General features: G+C 43.7%; 3 protein-coding genes across 3 annotated transcripts in view; 1 reads left to right on the plus strand and 2 right to left on the minus strand.

The window, feature by feature from the left end:
- The window catches only part of LOC132978407 (nuclear factor 7, brain-like), a 3,202-nt gene extending 226 nt beyond the window's left edge, over positions 1-2,976 (plus strand). Inside the window, exon 1 of the mRNA XM_061043615.1 lies at positions 1-2,976. This exon is cut by the window's left edge and continues 226 nt beyond it. Within this exon, the coding sequence (XP_060899598.1) occupies positions 52-1,434 (1,383 nt within the window). The 5' untranslated portion in view covers positions 1-51 and the 3' untranslated portion in view covers positions 1,435-2,976.
- A 1,091-nt stretch (positions 2,977-4,067) lies between these two features.
- On the minus strand, positions 4,068-24,649 carry LOC132978554 (uncharacterized). Its single transcript, XM_061043756.1, has 11 exons — positions 24,210-24,649; positions 22,557-22,672; positions 20,583-20,706; positions 19,073-19,836; positions 15,184-15,474; positions 12,240-12,300; positions 10,724-11,597; positions 8,313-8,683; positions 7,232-7,320; positions 7,050-7,137; positions 4,068-5,111 (listed from the first exon to the last, which is right to left on the minus strand). The coding sequence occupies exons 1-11, from the start codon at positions 24,451-24,453 to the stop codon at positions 4,231-4,233; spliced, it is 3,903 nt and encodes a 1,300-aa protein (XP_060899739.1). The 5' UTR covers positions 24,454-24,649; the 3' UTR covers positions 4,068-4,230.
- Positions 9,637-15,680, minus strand: si:dkey-7l6.3 (replication initiator 1). The gene is made up of 3 exons (XM_061043620.1): positions 15,184-15,680; positions 12,240-12,300; positions 9,637-11,597 (listed from the first exon to the last, which is right to left on the minus strand). The coding sequence occupies exons 1-3, from the start codon at positions 15,508-15,510 to the stop codon at positions 10,669-10,671; spliced, it is 1,317 nt and encodes a 438-aa protein (XP_060899603.1). The 5' UTR covers positions 15,511-15,680; the 3' UTR covers positions 9,637-10,668.
- Positions 24,650-24,938: the final 289 nt, after the last annotated feature.

Here is a 24,938-nt window from a genome sequence, read left to right on the forward strand (position 1 = left end):
CGGGGAGTGGCTTCCTGTTTTTTCTGCTGCGTGTTTTGACTCTGAGATAAAATGGCGTCCAAGTTAGAGGAAGGTCTGAGCTGTCCGATCTGCCTCGAGATCTTTAAAGATCCAGTCATCCTCTCCTGCTTCCACAGCTTCTGTAAAGACTGTCTGCAGAGCTGCTGGAAGGAGAAGGAGAATAAAGAGTGTCCAGTCTGTAAGAGGAGACATTCAAAGGGATTATTACCAATAAACTTTGCTTTAAAGAACCTGTGTGAGAGTTTTCTGCAGGAGAGAGATCAGAGAGCTTCAGAGGATCTCTGCAGTCTGCACTCTGAGAAACTCAAACTCTTCTGTCTGGACCATCAGGAGCCGGTGTGTGTCGTCTGCAGAGATTCAGAAAAACACTCTGAGCACAGATTCAGACCCATCGATGAAGCTGCTGGACAACACAAGAAGAAACTTGAGGAAACTCTGGAGCCGGTAAAGAAGAAGTTAAATGTTTTTAAAGAAGTTAAAGTGAAGTTTGATCAAACAGCAGAACACATTCAGGTCCAGGCCCGACACACAGAGAGGCAGATTAAGGAGCAGTTTAAGAAGCTTCACCAGTTTCTAGAAGAGGAAGAGGAGGCCAGGCTGTGTGCACTGAGGGAGGAAGAGGAGCAGAAGAGTCAGAGGATGAAGGAGGAGATGGAGGCTCTGAGCAGAGAGATAGCAGCTCTTTCACACACAGTCAGAGACACAGAGGACGAGCTGAGAGCTGAAGACGTCTCATTCCTGAAAAACTACAAGGCTGCAGTGGAAAGAGTCCAGCAGCGCCCCCTGCTGGAGGATCCACAGCTGCCCTCAGGAGCTCTGATAGACCAGGCCAAACACCTGGGCAACCTGAGCTTCAACATCTGGAACAAGATGAAGGACATGGTCTCCTACACTCCGGTCATTCTGGACCCAAACACTGCTCATCCAGTCTTCATCCTGTCTGAAGATCTGACCTGTGTGACACCAGGAGAGAGACAGCAGCTTCCTGATAATCCAGAGAGGTTTGATTCTTTTAGCTCTGTCCTGGGCTCTGAGGGCTTTAACTCAGGGACTCACCGCTGGGACGTCCAGGTTGGAGACAGTACATACTGGTCACTGGGTGTGTTAGCAGAGTCTGTAAAGAGGAAGGGACTCATACAGTCTGGATTTTGGAGAATATGGTTCAAAGATGGTAAATACAAAGCACGCTCCCCATCACATCCAGTCACTGATCTCTCAGTGAAGAAGAAGCCTCAGAGGATCAGAGTGAATCTGGACTGTAACAGAGGAGAGCTGTCGTTCTCTGATCCTGATACTAACACACACATACACACCTACACACACACTTTCACTGAGAGGATGTTTCCATACATTAACACTGGTGATAAACTGAAGATTTTACCAGAGAAGATCTCTGTGACTGTGGAACACTAATACATGATGATGATGTTCTGAATCTTCGTCTCTGATTCTCTTAGGGTTGTGTGACTGCGTTGTCATGGTGATGATGATGTTGTTTTGTTGAATCATTCATTATAACTTTGAGTATTTCCACAGCAGGTCAAATCTTGATCCTGATTGGTTGGTTTGTTGGAGTCTATTTAAAGATAATCTGCTCAGCGTGTTAACTGGTTAACTCATCTGTTGCTTCAGCTGCTGTGAACGTTTGATTTCAGACTTTTTCACTTGAACTCTAAGGAGTCCCTGAAGGCATCATCTGTATCTTTGTGTGCATTATGAGTTATTATCCTGCATGGAGAGAATGAAACAGTAATGATTATTATCTGATCTGAAATCACTCTACATTTGTAGAATAATAACTTCAGATCATCACGTTTTACTCTTCTTACTAAATCGTAGTTCCATCTTTAATCTTGTTGGTGCAGTCAGGGCTGTAACCAGGGTTTAGAAAATAGTGAGGTCCAGAATTCTTTCTGTTAATATATCAAAAGTAAACATTTTAATCAGCTTTCATTTCTTTTCCTGCATTCTGGTCAGTTTTTATTCAACATTTTTTGTTTTGTTTCTGCAGAACTTTATGATTCTTATCTCGTCTTTTTGTCCTTCTTGTGTCTTATGCACAATAATGAATGCATTGATTGAATATTTTATAAACATGTGGACTGGACAGTTGACTCTGCACTATTCCAGCTCTGCAAAGTTTCTGTTTACAAGCAGCCAATATGTAAAAGTGATATATAATTTAATACAGCATTATTTTGTTTCTGAACTTGTAAGAATGGCAAACTGAACTTTTAAACATGATCCAGATTGTGATTAATTTTCTGTGACAAATGGTCATACAGTGATCTTATCTTTGATGAAGACAGTTTGGTGACTATCGCACTGAGACAGACAGAGAGAGAGAGAGAGGGAGAGAGAGGGAGAGAGAGAGGGAGAGTGAGAGAGAGACAGAGAGAGAGAGAGAGACACAGAGAGAGAGAGAGCGAGAGAGAAAGAGAGAGAGAGAGAGAGAGAGGGAGAGAGTGAGAGAGAGACAGAGAGAGAGAGAGCGAGAGAGAAAGAGAGAGAGAGAGAGAGAGAGAGAGAGCGAGAGAGAAAGAGAGAGAGAGATAAAGAGACAGAGAGAGAGACAGACAGAGAGAGACAGACAGAGAGCAGTTTTTTATTTTTCCTTACTTATTCTTCGGGGCTCTAATTAACTCAACACTCCTGTTTTTAAAAGTTTGAGTCATTCTGGAGCTTCATTCTACAAAGGTATGGCTCTGTAGATTTGTTATCATGTTTGAAATGTCAAATATCAGACCTGAAGACTGTCTTTGTCAAAGCTTTTGTTCATGTTTCTTTACCATCTTCATCTTCAGTGGATGAAACGTCCTCTGAAGAATCCAAACTAAGAACGCTTTATGTTCTTTGAAAACAACAAAGAGTTCAAAATAAAGAGTCAAAATATCTTGTTAGTGTGAATCCTCTTTCACCTGTAATCACTCATCAATAAAGTATTTCTACACTTGATCTGAATCCGTCTTTATAACTGGTGTTGTGTGTTTTATTGATGCTTGTAAATGTCATCATGGACGACTCTTTCTCCTGACAGAATGAGTTTGTCTCTGTGATTAATAATAAAGTTATTCTTATTAATTCAGGTGTTTCTTTAACTCCAGTCTGAACCTGCGACATGTGAAATCAAGTCGATCAGTGTCGTCTCTGACTCGTCCATCAGGTCGGACAGGAGAAAAGAAATGTTTTGAAGAGTTTGATTCAGAGATCCAACGAGCTCTGGAGAACACGGGTTCATTATTGAAGGTTAACCACCTGATGAACATCACATGTCAGTTATTGAACACTTTAACCGTTTGAAGATTCATTAGAGGAGGAACAGCAGCTCACAGCGACACTTAAACCCCTCCACCACGTTAAGCTGATGATTCTTGGAGGGAACACTCAAAATATTGATTGTAATTCAACGATTGAAACTTTATTCCTTTTTAGGAAATTATTAAAAATAAAATAACTGTTTAAAGAGAAGTTGAAGCTGAACTACGCAGGGTTTCGAAAACTAGCATGATTTTGAAAGTAGCATTCCCTCAGTGCTCCGTCTGCACCCCCTCCCCTCTGTGCTCCCTCTAAAGCCACGCCCCCTCACTTCACAGCGCCGTCCCTCCAGAAGTGGACCTCAGCTCATCTCTGTCATTGTGTAGAAACTACGTCGTCTCATGTCTCATTCAGTAAACTCACAGTTTAAACTCCTAAAGTCATCAGAGTGTGAGCTAGAGCAGGTAAGAGGTAGAGAGCGAGCAGGGAGACAGGGAGGCACCTGATTGGTTCATCAGATTGGTACCTCGTGGCAGACATTGGTTGAAGTTTTTACAGACTTACAAACTGATACAGATGATGGATTTTCTTTGTTCCTTTTTCAGAGAACCTGAGTTATTAATGTCTGTCAGGACCTAAAGACAACTTACACCAAAATCTTAAAAAGTGGATCTGGAGGAAATGAACCAACTGGACTATTTTAAAGTCCAGTTCTAGTCACACTGAGACAATAAATCCACTTTTGTAAACATCATGTAAACGTACTGACTGATTCATTTTATCAAAGAGACTCTAGCTGGAAAAAAGTTTATTTGCTGTCAAGAAACAAGAAAAAAAACCACATATCAGTTAGGTCTTATGAGTAAAAGAAGTAGTCCTGTTCATGTTGATTTCATTATCTCCTACACGGGTAGCTCCTGTAGGATTCCATTTCCCATAATCCCACCTTTGTCACTAAAGCGTTAATCTATTCTCTTCAGCGTGCGTGGTGACGTGGCGGCGCAGGTGGCTGCTGGAGATGAAGGTCTTGCCGCAGTGCGAGCACCTGAACTGCTTGCAGTCCGTGTGCACGCTCATGTGGACCTTCAGGGATCCCGACTGGGCGAAGCGTTTGCCGCAGTGGACGCAGTTGTAGCGTTTCTCTCCCGTGTGGACCCTCTGGTGGCGTTTCAGGTTGCTGGGGTCGGAGAAGCGTTTTCCGCAGAGCATGCAGACGTACGGCTTCTCGCCCGTGTGGACCCTCATGTGGGTCTTCAGGTTCTTCAGGCAGGCCAGAGTTTTCCCGCAGTAGTTGCACACAAACGTTTTCCCCGCGCTGTCCTCCCCGCTGTTACTGGACACCCTGCTCGCGGCGTCCAGATGTCTCCACCGGTCCCGTCTGAGGAAAGCACTTTGCCTCTCTCTCGTCTCTTTTCTCGCAGGAAGCTGCAGCGCCATCTGCTGGTTGTTCTGTAAGCCTGCAGGCTGTCTGCACTCTGCCACCGGCGGGCTCAGCTCCCCGACGGTGAAAGAAACGCTGCCCGAATCGGACGCAGCTGAAACTCTCCCTCTGGTGTTCGACGCGTACGAGCAGCTGGGATCCTCTGGCAAAGGATTCTGGGTACTCATTGAGCCGTGCTGAAGCTGTGGCTCGAACATCAGACAGTCGAAGCTGCCGGTTTCTAAACTCTGGCTGGTGTTTGTCGTATTTTGGACGCACACTGAAGTGGAGCTGACTTCCTCGCTCGCCCAAGCTCGAGTAGAACCGCCACCTTCCTCCGTTACTTCCTGTTTAGTCAGCAGGGGCGGAGCTTCTGCGTCTGTCGTCTGTTCTTCAACAACAGGAATAAGATCTGCTGGAGAGAGAGAGAAAGAGAAATATCTTACCTTTCTTATATTTTCAGTATTCAGATAAAGAGCAGGTGTAGTGCGTACCTCTTGTCACATTAGTCTCAGAGACTCATCATGAATCATTAAAAAAACCTCCTTTAAAGCCTGGCTCACACTGTGAGATTCTTCCCCGATCGTACTAAAGTCGGGGTGGCACGTCAGCTCACACTGTACGACCTGATTGTCGGACACGTCCAGAGAGCTCACACTGAACGAGTGAAATCAGGACGGAGCGTTGACAGTTGTTAATAAAGTTTCATTTGAAAACTCCAACGGACGACGGTTGGTGAAAGAGAAGGAAGTGGAAGTTGTTGTAGGAGAGAGGAAAGTTGATACAATCGTAGATACATGGAAACAGGTTTCAGAAAAGTGCTGCACTGATGATCTGTACTGGAAAGTAAAAAAGCGGTTGTGTCCTGCCGCTGGTCGCCATGACGACAGTCCTCCCTTGTCTCTGGTGATTATATTGTAGTCACACACGACTTCTGCCGGACCCTTTCATGATGTAAACATCAAGATTTTAAATTCTAAATATCAAACATGTTTGAAATAAATCGGGGCGTCCCCGACGATCGCCGGGCAGATCGGGGACGTTAAGACTGGATCTTTGTACCGCTCACACTACGAGATCATCTGAACAGAGAATCGGGTCAGCCTCGAGTCGGGAAGAATCAGAGCTCATCAACAGGGCCCTGGTAGTGCTGGGCGATATATCATGAAGCTCCATTCCATCGATATTTAATTAATGCTTGATATGGAAAAGGGAACATCGAGTTTATTTTTTAAACTACTTCAAAGTTTTCTCGCGAGATTTCGTTGCTCCGCGAGATTTCTGCAGCAGCGCTTGTTGCACGGAGACGAAAGGCCGGAGGAGACTCCACTCCTGCTGCTGAGTAGCCTCGCTCTTATGAGCGACCAACACGGAGGAGAAAGAGAAAGATGCGAGCGAGGCCGAATTACTTCCAAAAAAAAGGTTCATAACGCTCGACATCATAAGTGTCCCACTGACCCGGACGAATGATTGACAGAGTCCAGCTGATTGCACGTTCAGCTGGCGGCTTCACTGCTGTCACTCCCGCTCGCTACACTCGAGTTGTTCACTCACTCAGATCTTAGAGCAGGTTTTCTCTACTAAAACACACGTTTGGTAAAACAGTTTTAAAACCATCAGATCCCGACAAAAGCCGAGCTTAAATCAGCATTCAAAGAAAACAAATCACCTGAAGAGTGGAGAGCGACAGCAGGACGAAAACAGAGAAAAGTTTGATCCACAGTGACAGACAGCTGGAGGAGCTGGAACACGTTAAAGTTAAAGACTAGATCCTGGTAAAGATCAAAGTTATTCACAAAACATGTTAGCCCTTAAGAGAGCTCCTAAAGTAAAGATGTAAGGATGAAGAGTTTCTCAGAGAAGAAAGAAGGAGAGATTCCAGATCTATCACAGCCTCATATTAATATCAGATGAAGTAGACTCTTACAGTTAGCAGCATGGTGAATAAACATGAGCACATAGATATTAGAAAAATACACAATATGTTTAGAATTAGAGCTCAATTTATTAAATAAAAGTTGTAATTGACTTTTGCATCAGAATGGTTGAAGAGTAAATTGGTGACTGTTATTTTTAGAATCTAAAGTAATGTTCCTGGTCCAGTGATATTTGTTTTTTATACAGTGGAGATTCAGTTTTAAAGACTACGTTTATAAACTTTAATACGATAAATATCGAGTCATATCGACATTAGGCAAAAAGCCCAGCACTAGGCCCTGGGTCTTGTAGTTTTTTGCTGATGGTTAGTTGTAGTTTAAACCAATAATAAAAAAACAGTTATAACTCTAGACGTGAAAATGAAAGATCATGTCTACATGTGGTTGTCGGTGTCCATGACTCAAACTGTACTCACTGTCCTGAGCAGAGCAGCCCCAGGTCTCATCGTCGTCCTCCACTTTGATGACCGCGGTCGTCGGTTTGGCCGTCTCACCTGCAGCCGGCTGTAACGGAGCGCACAGAGAGCGAACACGATAAGAGCGAGGATGGTAATAAGGTCAGGAACTAGGACGGGAGAGGAGAGCGTCTCGTACTCACCGTCCCCTGTGTGGCGCCCCGTCCGGAGGATGGATCGATGTCTTCACACCGCAGTGTCTGAGCAGGTGCTCTGCACAGCACCAGCTCACCTGGAGGACGTGATAACACCTTTAAAGATCACGCACCTTCAGACGCACTGAGGTCACTATTTCATGAACAACGGATTCGTTTATACTTTAACACAACACAAAATGCTGCAAGTCCTCCTCTTTAAGAAGCTTTAACCAGATACGAGGGATACATCGGTTCAACATCTGTATCGGCCGATAGCGAGCGAGTGACAGCGACTACATCAGCTTGATTCTATTTTTTATTGTATTGGAGTGTCCTAACTGCCTACAGCGACGAAGAACGCCGTTTTAACCCTGACGTCCCGTTTCTATTTCCCTCTGTCGCTCACTAGCAGGGTCGAGGAAGGAGGAGGCTCTACGAGGCGCTGATACTCGTTAGCTTGTTTCACAAAGTGGGGAAAGTCGTGCATTAATAATATACACATACGTGATAGAAATGTTGAGCTGTGACTTGTTTCAACACCGAAGAAAGACTTGATTATTGACAAGCCTCTGAGAAGAGCTCACCACACTTCAGTTTGTCCACCTTCAAAATAAAAGCACCACATGTCATACTGTTTGCAAAGGGGAACTGAAATGATCCTAGCAGAGAAGTAAATATTTATGGGATGCAGTGTGGACAGCGATCGTACACAATGCAACATGATATCTAACGCTTGCGTGCTGTTAGGAGACGGTGTTATTGTGAGAATTTTTTATCATTCATAAAATGAAAACTGATGAGTCATCAAAACATTCACCCCCCGTACAGTGTGTGTCCATCCAGACATGAGCTAATCACACCTATTTGGTTTTTTGAACCAGGCTGTAAACATGTTAATCTCTGCTGTAAAAACAGGCTTTTAGAATGGGTGTGTATGTGACTTCCTGTGCTTCTGCAGCCAGCCTCTAGTGGACACTCCAGGAACTGCAGGATTTTACACTTCAGCATCGGCTTCATGTTTCAAAACCGGACGTTGCAGCTCGGTAGGTGCAAAGACCTCTCAGTGTGACGTCATGTTAACAGTTACCTTTAGGTGTTCCGTTCCTCCTCGGCACGTTGCCAGGGTGATGATGAGCAGGCAACTGAGCTCGAGCGCGGCCGCTTGTGAGTGGCAGCGCGGTGCCGCTTGCGATAGCCGCGGCGCGCAGGGCGGTCGCCCGGGCGGCTCGGAGCTCCATGAGCCGCAGCTTTCTCCGCAGTACGTCGTTCTCTTTGCGGCTCCGGGAGATCTCCAGCTGCAGCACCGAGTACTCGCTGTCCACCAGCTCGCAGATCTCCGCCACCGCCGTGTTGGCTAACACCTCCACGATGGAGGCGAGCTGTGCGTGGAAAGCAGCAGCCGGGGACATCTTAATAAATAAAATCAGAACAGTCCAGATCACCTGAGTCGATGCAGGTGGTTAAAAAAATACAACAGAAGCCCAAGCGCCTGCTCCGATTGCTCCGATTTAGACTCACACCCGATGTAAACACAGCCGAGACAAACCAGGAAGTGATGCGTGTGTCAAGAGGACGAGAGAAAGGCCGGACTGCGCATGCGCAAAAGATCATTTCGCAATAGTCTTGTACGACAGAGATGTGATATTTTCACCCCTCAGAGAACACAAACATTAATATTTCATGACTAGAGTCAAAGTTTCTTCTTGGCAAAGTGTTTCTGAGGCTCTATCATTTATTCAAACCTTCATGTGTTTTCTTTTTTTTACTTTACCTTGTGGTCGTTTTAAACATCTTATATGTGTCGTGTGTCTGAGGTCGACTGGCCTGAGTTTGGTTATGTGTGTTAAATGTGGTTTTCCAGGACTCCTCTGTAGTTTGAGTCCCACCTCATTTGGCTTCTCTTGTTTTCTACGGAAGAGGATTAGGGCCAGACACGAGAAAAAAAACATGAAGCAAGAAGCAGCTCCAGGAAAAAAAGTCTAAATCTCACAACATTGTTTATCAACTTTAATATCAATATTTCTACTTTTTCCTCAATATTGTTTTTCAATATTATTCCCGACATTTCTGTTTCGACTCACACCATTTCAACTTTTTCTCAGTTTTTCTATTCAAAGTATTTTGACTTTTACTCTCAACATTTCTACTTAAATAAAAATGTTTTGACTTTTTCCTTGAGATTTCCACTTTCTTTGCAATAGTTTATTTTTTATATTTCGACTTTTTGATTTTATTCATTGATTTGTATTTCATTTTTATCCCAGTTTGACGTCTTTCTCAACTTTTCAACTTTTTCCTCGAGATTATATTTCATTTTAATTCTCGACATGTCAACTTTTCTTCTCGAGGTGCCTAATGAAAAAGAAAATTCCTCCGCTCGTTATTGATTTCTCAATGAAGAACACATGACACATATTTAATCATTCTTTTATTCTCTGCTTGCATCGTAAAGCAACACAGACCAAACCAAAACAATATCCATTTTAAATTAAATAAACTATATTAAAATATTTTCAGCTAGAATTAGAAAAACTAGATGCAAAAACAATAATTTGACATTTCTTCCTCAGAAACTGAAATGCTGCATCTTTCAGCCTCTCTTCTCTAAGAGGCGGATACAAAGCTTTGTTTCCCTCTGTTGAAGCAAACTTTCATCTGCTGACAAAAAAGTATTTTGTTTGACTTTATGTATTTATTTATTGTTTATTTTTACCGGGGCAATGCAAAATGACATTTTAATTCACCAGTGTGCTAATAGCTCATTTGCATCTGTTGTCCCTGGGCAGGTAAAAAAATAACATAGCAGGAAGTACATGACCTAAAATACCAGAATATGTAAAAAAAAAAAGTCCATTTGTGTAACATCACATACCGTGTTAATGAAATGTATTACTTTGACTGACAGATGCTGGCATATTCAACGACTGCAAATCTAGATTCTGTAATCCTGATCTTGTGGTATCTGGATCAAAATGATCCGATCTGAAAAACCAGGACAAAACCTACAAGATCACTTTTATCTGAGATAGCAAAAACAGGGATTACAAAATCTGGATCACTTTGATCTGGGCTTCAACGCAGAATGATGTTTCTCAGGTGGTTTAACAAGAAATGTTTTTATTTGTGGGTTCATCGTTTGTCCTAAGATGTCTTCCTCAAACGTCTGCTCTGTCGCATCATAAAACTGGAAAATAACAAACAGGAAACGACATTTCCTTTTTTTATTACAGAAACTTGAACAGTCGCATGTCGTTCAAGACGATCAAAACAGTCACGTTTCTATCGTTTCATTGGCGGATTAAAATATTAACTTGTGTGATTATAAAGAGACAAAAAGTGAAAGCACGTTTTAGAATTTTAAAAGCATCAGATTTTGATTTTCTCTCTGCACAAACTGTCCTTCCTTTAAAAAACTATTTACAGCACACGGCGCCTCCATGCGCTCAGTCGCTCGGGACGTCGGGGTGACATTTCCTCATGTGTAACTTCAGGCTGTACTTGATGACGAAGCTCCTGGAGCAGTGCGAGCAGGCGTACGGCCGCTCGCCCGTGTGAACGCTCATGTGTGACTTCAGGTGAGCCGACTGGGTGAACTTCTTGCCGCACTGGTCGCAGCTGAACGGCCTCTGGCCCGTGTGGATCCGCATGTGAACCGCGAGGTTCTGAGCCGTGGCGTAGGTCCCGTTGCAGACGGAGCAGACGAAGCGTTTTCCCCGGGGGCCGGCGCCCGTCTGACCCGGCTGCTCCCTGTAGAGGGCGTAGTTCACCATGTCGGCACCGTCTTCGTACTCAAACGCAGAGTTGCTGCCCTCGGACAGCTGGCAGTCGGTGGAGGTCGAGCCGGAGACGCTGACCAGCTTGAGACCAAAAGCGTCACCGTCCACGTTCTCGTTCTGGTGAAAAGGAGCAAAGGTCATGTGACTCTTCGACTGTTTGGTCCACGTCACGCTGAGGTCGAGCTCGGCCCTGTTGGTCGGAGAATGAGCCTCCATCAGGGAGCCGTTCCCAAAGTACACCGTCGGTCTGTTAGCGCTCGGAGGGACCATCGAGCACTCCTGGAGGACCAGCTGGACGTCCGGGTCCATCTGTGACGAGAAGGAGCAGACCGTGTCGCCGGCCTCCATCTTGTCCCCGCCGAGCTGGACGGAGCAGCCGGGCTCGCTGCGAGGGGAGTCCAGGGAGTAGACGGACGCGCTCCTCTTCTGCGTCCCTGCGCTCGCGTGTGAGGTTTTCGGTGCGAGCTGATCGGAGGACAGCGTCCTGCCCGGCTCTTCGCTTCCCGGCCAGACTCTCTTCAAGCTCCGGCCGGCGGGAGAGGACGTGACGCCGTCTCTGTTTGCAGACATCCCTCCATCAGACGGTGTCCTGTAATCTGAAAGAAAAGAGAAAATACTTCAAGAAGCAGAAACTGGAAACTCACTCGAGTCTGTTTGTTACAGAGACTTTAGAGATGCAAATGCTTTGGAGGGAGTTCTTATATGGACTCACTCCAGCCCTTTGCACATATCTTATGAAACATGTAAAGCATATATTTACAGTTCAAAGGTCACATATTATTCTCCATGTTCCTCTAACATGTGTCTCTAGTCTACAACCCCCCAACTATGAGAAAAGTCCATCCTCTCTGTCTTTTACCTGCTCCACTTTTCAGAAAATGTGTGCTCAAACAGGCCGTTTGGAGATTTTCCCTTCATGACATCACAAAGGGCAGTAGCCCCTCCCCCAGGTGGGTGACACTCCCACAGCTAGGTGTTTGTTCTGCCCTCTGAGTCTGCCTTCTCACTGTAAACAATAGGACATGGAGCGAGAAAGCTAGAGACACCCAAGCCCTTCCAGAGAGGGGGCGTGGTCAGACACAGCTCATTTACATATTTAAAGGTACAGACACAGATTGTTCTGAGGGCAGGGGCGGAGACATTTCAGAGGAAAGCAAGAACAGTTTGAGAACTATGACCGTCAGAAGTCCTCAACCAGAACTACTCGATGATTGGCCCGCGAGCCGGTTTACACTCACCTTCTTCGAACGTTTCGCTGCTGTCAGAGTCTTCATCTTTGATCAGCACCACATCTGGAAGCTGGGGGGAAAAAAACAGATTAAATTAAAAACAGGCAGCAGGGTCTTTACACTTCTCTCACATCCCAAAACCATTAACAGCGACTTTACAGAACCATGAAGCCGCTGAGAGGTCGGGCCTCGTACCTCGTCTGACGAGTCTAACTTGTTGTAATGTGCATTAAGTCATAATCAGTCATCAGTGAGAGGTCTCTCTCTCCCACTGGGATCAAAAGGTGAACAGGTGAGTTAAATAAATACAACGTCCCCGCCCATACCCACGGGTCCCGCTCTCCACCTACGAGGGCTGCAGGGTCAACTGTAAAAAACACAAACATGCCTCCTCATTTCTACAGGATGGTGCTTCACTCTGCAGTCAGAACAAACTGCATTTAGTGTTTTAGTCATGTTGGGGTTGTATCAAGTCAACTTTGGTTATATTCTTTAATAATTATTTCTAATTATTAATAATATAAATAAAATATCATTAAACTATGTTTAATCTCGTTTTGGGGCACCACCCTGTACTCAGGGAAATATAACCAAAATATCACTCAAATCAGTCTCAGATTAGTTATTTAATTACTAATATTATTAATAATTAATAACTATATTTAATAAATTGAAGGCGTGAAATCCGTACACAAAGCCTTCGCACCCAGCTTATATCACAATGTAAATACACCAGTAATCACAAACAACTGCTCTCTTAAATTATAACAGAATTTATTTAAACAAAGCAACATCAATCCAAAATCAATGAACTTAATCAAACAAATAACTATTATAAACTAATCTAAGCAAACAAATATTATCAAGCAAGGCTTGTGGAAGGGGTGTGTGTGTGTGTGTGTGTGTGTGTGTGTGTGTGTGTGTGTGTGTGTGTGAAAGAGAGAGAGAGGGGGGGAGATTGCTTCGTCCCACGTGGTCGCCCTTCCGATGGCACACACCTAACAAAGACCTAATGTGGCCTTAATGTCTAAAAGAGACCGAGTTCGGCCCTACACGATCTGTGTGTCTGAGGCGTCTGGATGGCCGCGAGTGTATAGATCTCTATGTGTGTGTGGGTGTGTAGCCTGTGTGCGTAATGGGGGAAGAAAAGAGGATAAAAAGGAGCGTAGAGGAGGAGAGAAATGCGTGCCTGAAGTGGCCGGATCACAGTCCGAATCCCGCACCACAACTCGGAGTAATTCCCTTCATTCACAGAAACAAACCAATGGCCGAATTCAAGTTAATACGACTTACACTGGCCTTTCTGATCAGAAGAATAATACCCGGTTATAACGCTGTTACGCTAAACACATATAGGACGCAGCGGTCCGAAATGGGAACAACAAGAGTTTTAAACAGGTAAAACTCAGGACGCGGCGGTCCAACAAAGATAAAAATTACAGTTTCTGCTTCAGTCAATCAATTGTTAAAAACACTCTCTAAAGCTGATTCTGCCCAGACCTAATTAAGCCTCACTTGTGAATCGCTTTGCCTGCGATTGGTGAAGGAAAAAGGAGTCCGGCGATAAAACAGATCTTCTGTCTGTCCTGGTACAGAGGCGTCTGATGGCGGCGAGGGTCCCTTACGGCAAGAGCGGCTTCGTTGGTTCTCCGTCGAGGGGAAAGATGTCCGTTGATGTCCTTTCGTTGCAGGACGGAATAAGACCGTTATCTTTCTGATAATCTGTTATAGTCTGACGCTCTCCGAGAAACTGAGATGCGTTCACTGGACAATCCGAGCTCGGAATTTGGAACACTGCCGGCCGTGGATTACCTGCGCGCCAAAACTTAGAACAAAGGAAGATTGTTGCAGGAAACAGGAGGTGAGCTTGTATCTCCGAGCACTTCAAGTCGATCAAGACATTTAGGGAGTGAGACTGAGTTGACACCAAGACCAAGACCAGGACCAAGACCAGGACCAAGGCAGGACGAGGACGAGACAAGACCAAGATCAAGGCAGGACGAGACCGAGACAAGATCAAGACATTTAGGGAGTGAGACCGAGTCGAGACCAAGACCAGGACGAAGGAAGGTCGAGACCGAGACAAGACCAGGACCATAAACATCACTGTAAAATCCTCATCTTGTGTTTAGGGGGCGTGTCCCTCATTTAGACCGTAACACCGGGGGATAAAAATCTAATTAGAAATGAATTGAAGTTGTTTGTTCTTTTAGAAAGAGTCGTTTTCCTTCTAATCTCAGCGATGACGTGAGAAAGAAGCCGATCAGTGGTGGTCTTGATTTGAAATCCGGAGTCCGCCCAGTCTGAGACCGAGACAAGGTCTGGAGACAAAGACCGAACTGGAGTACTACAACAACGTTTTTAAAAATCGTTTGAATAATAAAATGTGTGAACCTGAACCATGGTTCTCTCTCCCTCGTCATCTCTTCAATCTTCATTTCAAATGATCGACACAAAAACTCACACCTCTGGGATTCTCAAGATGAGAAGATAATTAACATGTTATCAGGATAACAGAAGCTACATCAGCCCGAGGTAACCAAAACGGAGATGATTAAAAGTTAATTAAAAAAAGGTGTTTTCTTGAGATAAGGCTGCTGCGGGACGCACTGAGCGTGTGCAGAGATACGGAGATAATTAACTCCCGATGTAAAGATAACGAGGGATTCTAGTTAATTGCAACCGCCCCCTAACTTTCAGTGCACCCCCTTTGACCTGATAACTGCTCTCATATCTGGCAAACCGAGGGGCGTCCAAAACGGCCGTGTGGGGGGTCCGCCTACCTTCTCTGGTCCAAACAAATCCAGATCATTCAGGACCAGAATCTGAAGTCAGGAGGAGGACTTACTGGACATAGCGACTAGTTTTATCGTCTGTCTCTGTTATTGATCCTCTAGCTCTAAAGTTAGTGAATAATAATTAGTGGTTAGTCAGAAGCGAGCTGTTTGTTTACCTCCTCCCGCAGCGCTCCTGCCGCGTCTCCTCCTGCCGCTCCTGCCGCGTCTCCCCCGGGAGCGGCTGGTGTTTCCGCCTCCTCGGTGGGAGCTCCCTCCGGTTCCGCCGTCTTCCCCCCGCTGCTCCCGCGGACCACTATGGACTCGATGAGGTGCAGCTTCTTCCTCAGGTCCTCGTTCTCCTTGTGGCTGCGGCTGATCTCCATCTGCAGCACCGCGTAGCCGTCCTCCACCAGCCCGCAGATCTCCAGCACCGCCGCTTTGGTCAACGCGCCCATGATGACGCCGAGCTGCTCGTGCAGAGCTCTGACGGTAAGAACGGACATCTCGACCCGACCGGACTCAAACCACCCCCCTTACGGTCCGTCTGAAACGCTCGCTGTGTCGGTAAGGTTTCCGTTAAATAACTCTGTGTGGACGTTAAAACTGTCCGTCGGTGATTACAAAGGAGAGCAGGCCGTCTACTTCCTGTACATGCGTAGTTCCGGTTACACGGAGGACTTCAAAATAAGAGCCTGTTGTTTTTGCTGAGACGTTATTATAAGAAAAAAATAAAGCTTTTTTTTATACAAATACATTGATAAAATAATTAATTATTATATATTATAGGGCCCCATTTTTATTGTGTTTTTTATTTTGTATTATTTTGTGAAAACTAGTGTTTTTCTTGTGGAGAAAAATAATTATGTCTCTGGCAAAGCACAGAGCAAGTTATTACCATGTGGTCGTGTTGTGATCAAGACCAAACACAACCAAGACCAAGACATTCTACAATTCTACAATTCACTTAGCAGACTCTTTTCTCCAAAGCGACGTACATCAGAGAGTAAGAACAACACAAGCAAGGATCTAGAAAAAAGGGAACAATGTCAGTAAGAGCAAACGATCAGCTTTGAGTCTGATTGGACACACAGGTGCTGACAGGAAGTGACCAGAGGCAAAGCACAACATTGAGGGCAGTTCTTGAGAGCTCTAATCAGTATAGAAACCATCTTATAAGTCGTCGTTATCAAACAAAAACCATCGTCATTACCATCATCATCATCAATAATATGGAGACCATCATCATTAAGTTAGTAGGTATTCATGAAAGAGCTGGGTCTTTAGCTTTTTCTTAAAGGTGCAGAGGGACTCTGCAGATCACATGGAGTTTGGAAGTTCATTCCACCACCGGGGGGCGACAGAGGAGAAGACATACCTGAGACCAGAGTGCTCTGAGACCGGGACATGACCAAGACCGTGGTGGGCGTGTCACTCACTTAGACCGTAACACCGGATGCGGACGGAACAACGGGATACAAATGAATTGAAGTCATTTTTAAGAAAGATGTGGAAAAGTAACCTCAGTGGTGGTCTTCCGGTCGCCCAGTCTGAGACCGAGACAAAACCTGAGTAAAAATATTTTGGATTTTAAGACGAGACCATCAAAAAGTGGTCTGGAGACCAAGACCGAGTTTGAGTACTACAACATTACCTCGTGGTAACAAGATAATTATCTGGTGCTCATGTAGCAGTGGTAATTATTCCACTTGCATTCAGTTGTCATTACTTGCTTTTCTAAGTAAAATAATGTTTCTGATGTATTATCACGAGCTTTCACGTTATGCACAATGAACAAACCAAAGGAAAACAACTTTCAGTTTTTTAATTTCAGACACACGAAGCATTCACAAACTTCCCACAGCTGCTGACTCTCCTCATGAATCCTTACGTTCACCGACTGTCGGTGCTCGAGCAAATAAAATGAACAGACATGGGCGACAAGACAGCTGCCCAAAAGTGAAGCCAGAACATGTTGAGCTCCCCTTACTGGATGGCTGGTCGTATAGGTCGTAAGCTCCGCCTCCTCCATGTTAACAGATGGGACAAACTATAACGTCAAAACAAACGCTCGTTTTTTTCAAACCCTAGTTTTGGTCATTACAGTTATTTCTTATCACGCTGATTTAAGTCTGAGTGTTTATTTTTATAAAAGAGTTTATTTATTATTTCATGGTATATAAAGGGGGTATAGCGTCATGATTGACAGCTCTGTTGACCAATGAGGCGCCTGCGTTGCTGTGTGCAGCTGATTCTCAGAGTGGAGGAGAGAGGGAAACGTAACAAACACGAACACAAGAGTCGTTAAACTTTCCATAACCGTGAGTGTCTGCTTCAGACTGACTGAAGAATCTGTTCTGCTGTGAGCGACCTTTGACCTTCCTTCAATCAGGAAGTGTGTGTGTGTTTGAGTTAAAGCCGATAACGCAGCTCCACCAGCGGACCTCTCAGGGGGATGTTTGGCTTCATTTTTGGGAGTAGTGTCGTTCATACAGTCGGTGATCAAGACTAACCCTGCACCTCAGTTCTCTTAAATGCTGTCTCCTTGCTCCTCGGCCCAACCACAAGTAGTTCTAAACCCGCCACGATAAGGAACGTCCCAAAGCTCTTCTAACTGAACGGAGGAGAGAGGAGGGAGATCTGAGGAGCGATGACCGAGGATACGCGAGAGCTGACTTTGCGGAAGTCTTTTTACTGACAGACACGCCTCCTTATCGAATTTCACTCACTGATTGGACGCTGCAATTCAACTTCAATGAAACTTATCAACATCAGCGGAGTTTAATAACGGAGAAAAAACGGACAAAAAGACGCTAAACGGAGCGTCGGACATTTAAACAGATTATAAACATCTGTCAGTCTGTGATGAGCTGGGATTAAAAAAGTGTCTGACATGAAGATTAACAACAAAATATTATGTAGCCTATAAGTTCTATAAAGTCAATACCTAAGAGTGTACAGGCCGATCACTCCCGACATTTGATTTGTTTTTGATTAACTGTCAAACAAAAAGTCTGTTAATATGAAGTGTTCAAATAAAAAGATCATAAATGATTTCTTCATCATAGTTTTCTTTTCATGATCACTCTGACTGTTTGCCCTTTTTAATTTATGATGATGCGAATGAACGGCTGACAGAGGGAGTCTGTCAGTTTTACATTCATCATTATTTACGTTCGTAAAGCTTCATATAAGACTGATCATTAATGATCTTCTGTTTGGAAAATGTCACTTTTTTTTCTCTATTATTTAGAACTCGTAAATAATTGTCAGTATTCCTGAGACATAAGTATCTGTGTTTATAAAATACAGAGTTCATTGTCGAATTAGAAGTCAAAACAAATACAAATAATAAATAGACAATTTAATATTAAATCTTTTTGTCAGTAGAAATCGTCCTTTTGGTTTGAAGCAGACTGCAGGTTGTTCTTCAGGTGTTTGTTTTCAGGTAAAGTACACAGATTAAACACTGCTACTGTGTGTATTTTATTAGAAATAACACAGTTCATATTTGTGCGGACGTAAACAGCTGTTTAAGTCGACTGACAGCTGAACATGATCAGCTGATGTCGTCATTACAAACGGACGTCGCTTCACGTGGCGCTACAGAGGAAAGGACGTCTCTTAAAACATATCTCCTCATTTCCTCTCTCCTCTGCTTCGTTTCCTTGCATCTCTCCATGCATCTCTGGTGGGAGGGGCTAAGATGCAAGTGGAGGAGGCAAGTTGGAGGACACTTAGATGCAATTAAGGGAACTGGGATGTACCCTAAAGCTCAGAGGTGGACCCAAAATGGCCCACGCTCTTTTTGAGGTAAGGATTCATCAGGAAAGTGTAGTTTCATTTTGTGTCCACAGCAGGTCAAAAGGTCAAAAGGTCAAAAGGTCAAACGTATACAAGGCCTGACAAAGTGAAAACAGTCATACTGTTAGGAAAAAAATCAATTCATCCAAACAACTCAATAAATACAAAGGAAGGTTCTGGTCCATCAGAGTTTAAGTCGGGTTAGCGCTCTCGTCTAAGCGTTCAGCTCTGACAGTGTCTGAGTCACTTCCTGTTGAGCTAAACAGGAAGCTCCCCCTGGTGGTGTTTCTGCTGATGGATCCTCAGGTTCTGCTTCCCGGCGAATCGTTTCCCACAGAGCTCGCAGGCGAACGGCCGCTCCCCCGTGTGGACGCTCTGATGCGTCTTCAGGTGTCCCGACTGCGTGAAGCGCTTCCCGCACTGAGCGCAACTGTACGGCCGCTCGCCCGTGTGGACGCGAACGTGCGTCTCCAGGCTCCGCGACGACGTGAAGAATTTCCCGCAGTAGCTGCAGACGAAGCGCCGGTCTCTGCAGAACCTGTTCAAGTCTAGAGGGTCCAGTCTGGATCCGCCAAGACCGAGCACCATGGGGAAAGCTGCGGCGTTCAGGTCCGGCACCTTGTCATGGAGCGTGGGCCTATGAGGGACAGGCATCATGCTGGGCAGGCTTTGACTGGTCCAGGAGGAGCACAGGTCCAGCTCCATGTCGTAGTTGATCAGAGACGCTCCCCGACTCAGCTCGGACATCCCCGGCAGGGAGGCGGGACTTCCCCCCGCTCCGGGGAAGAACTGCCTCCTCGACTGGGCTGTGGGCGGAGCTTCACAGTCAGACTCTGAGGCCAAGTCTAACACGACCCCTGAGGAGCTGCTCTCAGCGCCCCCTGCAGGACCTGGAGACCCCGGTGCACTGTTGGATTCTGTCAGCCTGTCACTGTTCAGATCCCACGACCTCGTTTCTGCGACTGAGATCATCCTCCCTGTGGCGCCTTCTTCACCGCCGTCTGATCCCATCAGCTGCCCCTCGGCTCCTTCAGACACACAAATATAAAAAAACAACACAAAGCTGTGACTTCACGACACAAAGATTCAAGTGAGACAAACACCTAAATACTGTTAGAGGTTAAAGGTCACCATGTTCCTCTAACATGTGTCTCTGTCTACAAACCCCCCAATGATGAGAAAAGTCCATCCTCTCCATCTTCTGCCTGCTCCACTTTTCAAAAAATGTGTGCTCAAACAGGCCGTTTGGAGATTTTCCCTTCATGACATCACAAAGGGCAGTAGCCCCTCCCCCAGGTGGGTGACACTCCCACAGCTAGGTGTTTGTTCTGCCCTCTGAGTCTGCCTTCTCACCGTAAACAATAGGACATGGAGCGAGAAAGACAGAGTACACCCAAGCCCTTCCAGAGAGGGGGCGTGGTCAGACACAGCTCATTTACATATTTAAAGGTACAGACACAGAAACAGCCTGTTCTGAGCAGGGCTGAAATAGAGGGGTTTATAGACATGATCAAATACAGGATCAGAGTGGATTTAGAACAAGAAACTTCACACACATGTTTTGAGGAGCTCTGAGACTTATTTACACTGAAGAAGAGGAGGAGGATATGTGACTTATTTTCAAACCAGACCGTGTTGAATCCTGCATTACAGTCTAATCTCACGATATATGAGATGTGTCTTATTAACGTTCTAAAATCGAGTTTGTGAGACAGTCCAGCGTTGTATTTTGAGATATGTTCATGACAATCACTCAGGGCGTCTCCTCTCTTACCGTCGTCTGTGAGAAGCAGCTCGTCTGTGTCGTCATCGCTCACCTCCTCTTTCGTCGTCTCTTCCTTTATCAAAATGACGTCCTGATCTCTCGGCTCCTCTGCAGGAGCTGCTGCAGAAGAATCCTGGAATAAAAACAATACTGATTCAGACACTTTTTCCTTCTCTTCAGATCGTTTTAAAAGTGGAGGCTCTGGTGCTTTCATGACCAGAGCCCCCTGCCTGAGGAGAAGAGTCTGCAGAATCACTTTACAGACCTGCTTTTATCTCATGCAGTCTCTCTTTATTGCCTTCTATCGTTTTTTCAACCTGGATTATATTTCTTATTATTCCTTTCATTTTACTATTTTCATTATTTATTTTTTACTGCTATGACTTATTTATTTCTTTTCATTCTTTCTTTTTATTGCTCTTATTTCACCCTCTTTCATTTATTGGCCTCGTTATTGCTTTTCCTTCTCTACTTCCAAAGAGATTTGGATAAAGGGAGGGGGTTTAAGTCCTGCTACAAACCCAAATCTGAACATTTGGTGTGGTTGCTGGTGAGGTGCTAGCCAACCCTGACACTGCTCGGGGGCGCCAGTCCCTGCTAGGGCTGTCAATTCTTATTTTAAAATCGAACATTCATTTGAACCTGGAGGACAATGTTCCTGTTGCATGCACTCTTTACTTTTTTTTTTTTTTGAAAGGTTTTTTTGGGAGGATTCAGAATCTATTTTCGATTCAAAACAATTCTGGATTCATGATTCAAAGTCTATTCTTGAATGGGTATATACTCCAGGATCTACTTCAGGCATCAGTGAGACTGGCTGAATTTGTTGCTGCTCTATTTTTCATTCTCCTGAGTTAAAGAGCTAGCTTTAGCACTTAGCAGGGAGTGACTGATCAGCAAAAAAAGTTGGAAGTTCTGAATCTATTTAAAATCTCAGTAGATAAGAATCTTGATTTTCGTATAAATCGATTTTTTTCCCCAACCTCTAGTGTACGACATGTCTCACAATAACAAAGTGAAAAGTTGTGATATTCCTCAGCATCATTAAACCAAATAAAAGAATACAACATTAAAAAGACAGTGAGTCCTACACGCCACCAGATGTCACTGTGTCCCCAAAGCTTCAGGAGGCTCCTCGATAAGGAGCTGTCCTTTTTACCATCAAGATGTATCAAGATAATCAAATATACACAGGAGAGCTAAAGGTTAACTTTCTGAAGATACAGAATTTAGATATTGAACTTTACGATTTATGCATTTTCACTTCTTCAATCCAAATGTCCTTAAACATGAATTACATAAATCATATAATTCAGCTTTAATTTAATCATGATTTAACATTTACAGGCTCAAACTAACTGCTCAAAAAGTCTGGTTCATACATATGTGTCAACTTTAAAGGGGACATATTATGAAGTATCCACTTGTACAGTGTTGTTGAACATATATTTGGGTAACCTGAGAGTCTACTGACCCACAACATGTGAAATAAACCATCCAGTCCTTTGTTTGTGGTCTGCATAAGTCTTACAACACAGAGAAACATGCTCTGTTTCAAATGTGCTCCCCTTGTGATGTCACAGTGGGATTCTGGTAAAAAAAACAAAAATCCCCTGCCCTCCCCTGATATCTCCACCCATGGACTCCACCCCCAGACTAGAACAAAACTTCTGCGCTGGTCCGCCATTTTTATTCTCGCTAGAGAGGAGTGATGTCTGATGGGAAAACTCAGGGGGGGGGTCATTGCATTTAAAGAGACACACACACCAAAACGGAGCGTTCTGAGAGAGCTGGTTTATACAGGGTCACAAACCTCCTCTGGTGCTTGATTCATGTTATATTTTGACCAAAGCACAGATGTTTCATTTAGACCACAGGGGGACTGTTTGAAAAGGTGGAGGAGGGGGGATGATATGTCCTCTTTAAAGGCTTAAAAACAATGATCTGAAAATGAAATGCTACTCGTTTAGCACGTCCTCTCACCTCTTCGCAGGTTGCTGGACTCGGCTCTATCGTCGCCTCCGACACGGGGGCCCGTCCGCTTCTTTTGATATTTGCTATCGGCAGTCTGGACACCACTCCAGCTGTTAGGGCATAATCTGAGAGGAAAACAAAAAGACACGCTTACAACACTGGTTCCTGTAGTGGGGGAAAAGGAGGCTAAACAAGAGTCTTTGAATGGTTCTTGGTGGGTTTCAGTGTAAAAAGGCAGACTGCTTTAAACCCAGGTTACCACATGTTTTAAAACCATACAATGTCTGTTATTTTAGTGAGCATGATCAATATGTCAAAAAGCACCAGCACGTTTTGAAACTACATCTGTTTCATAACGCAGGTGTGTAGGAGAGGAAAGATTTACGAGATTAAACTCGTAAATTTACGACTTCAATCTCGTAAATTAACGAGTTCGAGACCAGCCTGTGCAAAATGATGAAAGTAAAACTCTTAAAGTATTTTCCTCTGCAGACAACTTCCTCCCAGTCAGTGTGGTTCTTTTATGGCTATGTGAAGATGATGATGTGCCAAAAGCATGTGTAGTTTCATATCTGCATTATGGAGGACGAGATCTGACAGTATATATATAAGTATAAATAAATAAATGTATAAATAAATACTGGAATAAATAAATGAATAAATAAATAATTAAATGCGTGAATAAATAAATAAAAGCTGGTAAATTAATGGGACATAAATAATTAAATGTCTTAAATGTATTTCTACATTTATTTATAGAAATATTTCAGTAGAAATTAGTAAATGTGGAAAAAAATAAATGTATAAATAAATAAATATGGAAATAAATAAATGTAGAAATAAATAAATGTAGAAATAAATTTAAGACATTTAATTATTTACGTCCCATTAATTTACCAGTTTATATTTATTTATTCATGCATTTAATTATTTATTAAATTATTTATTAATTATTTTATTTATTTATTCCAGTATTTATTTATACATTTATTTATTTATTCATTGTTTTATTTATTCCAGTATTTATTTATACATTTACTTATTTATTCATTCTTTTATTTATTCCAGTATTTATTTATACATTCATTTATTTATTTATTCATTTATTTATTTAGTCATTTATACTTCTGTCAGATCTCGTCCTCCATACTGCATAAGCCCCAACACAACTATTTGTGTCTGTTATCGGTCTGCCTTGTTAAAGTGTTTCAGAGACAGTTTGTGTCCTGTTCATCATTTTACAGACAAACAAGGTCTCACAAGTTGAAGTGAAAACTTCTCTTGAACTGTTTTTACCGACGTAGGAAGTATCCTATTTCCTTATTAGTGAAACCTTTAGGACAAGATGCTCCAACAGGATGCTGCTGCTCTTCTGATATAGAATAAAATAACCACTTTATTCTTTTATTCTAAGACTTTAAGAGTTCTACTTTCATCATTTTCGCTCAGGCTGGTCTCGAACTCGTTAATTTATGAGTAAATTTACGAGTTTAATCTCGAAATGTATTTATTATTTTATTTAACGTGGCCCTAATCCTCCGCCGTACATAAAGAAGGTTAAAGGAGCCAAAGCGTCTCCACTTTACATCCATCATGAAATGTATAGAACTTTTGTTAATGACGGACTAAAACTCAGGTTTTATTTAAGTTCCAGAAACTCACCTTTACTGAAATCCATCAGCCCCCCGCCGGTGGTCGCGTCCCCCCGGTGTCCCCGAGAGATGATGGTCTCGATCAGCCCCAGCTTCCTCCTCAGCGCGTCGTTCTCCTCTCGGCTCCGGCTGATCTCCAGCTGCAGGACGGCGTAGCCCTCCTCCACCAGCTCGCAGATCTCCGCCACGGCCGCTTTGGCAAGCGCCTCCATGATGGACGTGAGCTGGGAGTGAAACCCCCGGTAACTCGTCATTTTCAAGTCAGGCTGAATGGAAGGTGAATTAAATCCACATCGACCAACACGGTGCGTTCAGAGACACAGATTAACGTCGGATTAAAGAAGCATTCTTTAAAAAGTGTGGTGGGTTAGTGACTGGGACACACGGAGGGATGCTGGTTGTTGCTTGTTGTCTTCTCCTCCTCGGCGTGTCGTTAAGCAACTTCCGTAATACCACTTTCAAAATAAAATCTCAGCCTGAAAAACCGTGCTGCTCTATGGAAGCCCATTTCTGCCAATTAAAAACCAAAAACCAAAATTCGTCGAAATTATGAGATACAAAAATCAACATGACAAGATAATTGTGACTCTTTATTTAAAACGTCAATTTTTTACGTCATAATTTCTCATTATTGTGACTTTTATCTCATAATTTCGACGTAATATGGGCAAAAAAACATTTCTCAACAAAGCCAAGTTTTCATTTTTATTTTTTTAACTGGCGGAACTGGGCTGCCATA

This window comes from Labrus mixtus, chromosome 8 (genome assembly GCF_963584025.1).
Source record: "Labrus mixtus chromosome 8, fLabMix1.1, whole genome shotgun sequence".
NCBI classification, from domain to species: Eukaryota; Metazoa; Chordata; class Actinopteri; order Labriformes; family Labridae; genus Labrus; species Labrus mixtus.